A 1,288-nucleotide genomic window follows, 5' to 3' on the forward strand; every position below is an offset into this window, starting at 1 on the left:
ATGGAATTGTTGTGGAGATGTTCCCGCCTGATCATCATATCCTCAAAATTCCTGTCCTGAATCCTCCACCTGCAATCCTCTGTAAGAGTCACTATGCCAGCAAGAGTGCAGAAGAACTCTGTCTTGTGACAGAACTATGCATGTTTCTCCCAGATCATCTCCATCGGTTCATACCTACTTCTCATTTCAAATTGTTGGTACGTCAGTCTGTTGTGTAACCCAGCATTTAATGATTATTAATATGTACTGCAGCTGGACCACCACCTTGAAGGTGGATGCTTGAGTGAAATCAGCAAGTTAAGGGTAATGGCAGGTCGAATTTTCGGTCTCGATCCATCATACTTTGATACTAGTTTTGTGAAATGAGATACCATTCCCAAAATTCAGAGGATGCTTGGTATCACTAGTACTCATTCATCGTCATCAAAGTTCCCTCCCGTCTTGTTTACGAGGCAGGAAATGGACCCTACAATGTCCACAGTTTTTGGAAATTGAGAGTCACTCGCAAAGGTATTTATTTTTATCACTACCTGAATCTGTCCTTAATATGTCTTCTGGTCCAAATTTACCTAGGCAATTAGGATTATAATGTTCGGAAAGAATTCGCTGGATATTGTTGGGTGGCCTCATGCTAAGTGTAATGCTTGAAAATGGGGCATAACTTCATCCACCCCTGGTCTTCTTGCCTGGGGTTGGGTTGCAGTAAGTTGTTTCCTTTCACTTTGATCAATCCTGAGTGTCTAACAATTCTTAGTTGATCCTCATTCTGTCCCCCAATACTTCATTCACCAAAGACAGCGTTGGCGCAAAATCTCAGCTACCTTATGCATCGATGTTCACAGCCTACAAGCAGCTGTGGGTGACACTTTGGGAAGAGCCCCGCATCCTCTTGATCTGCCAAAAAATCGATCATCACGTCTGGCAGTCATCATCATCTTCCAACATAGTGACTCCAGAAGCCGAAGATGAGGATTTCACATCTGATCTAATGCGCTTGGCCCTTGCCAATGCTGGACACAAAGACAAATCTGATTCAGACTCTTCGACTACTGATGATAATCACCACCCTCCTCTGATCACCCCCATTTTACCAACAACTGCTCCCACTGCACCTGGACCCTCTGTCCTCGCTGTACCAGAATCTACCACCCCCATTGTCAATGCTTCACCTGTCCCAACCACCCCTACCATAACCACTAGAGAGGCACCTCGTACTGCCCAGACCAATGTCACCCTGGTTCCTAATGCTCTCAATGCCATTTCTATGGCACTCCCTGCTGTTCCTTGA

The 1,288-nt window shown here is 45.0% G+C and overlaps 1 protein-coding gene across 1 annotated transcript; it reads left to right on the plus strand.

The window, feature by feature from the left end:
* Positions 1-651: 651 nt before the first annotated feature.
* Positions 652-1,288, plus strand: DFJ58DRAFT_666121 (uncharacterized protein; the record flags this gene model as incomplete). The annotated part of the gene is made up of 2 exons (XM_041382544.1): positions 652-702; positions 755-1,288. Coding segments are annotated over 2 exons (585 nt in total), but the record flags the coding sequence as incomplete, so codon positions are not given.

Source organism: Suillus subalutaceus (assembly GCF_016647625.1).
Source record: "Suillus subalutaceus strain FC151 chromosome Unknown DFJ58scaffold_119, whole genome shotgun sequence".
Classification (NCBI taxonomy): Eukaryota; Fungi; Basidiomycota; class Agaricomycetes; order Boletales; family Suillaceae; genus Suillus; species Suillus subalutaceus.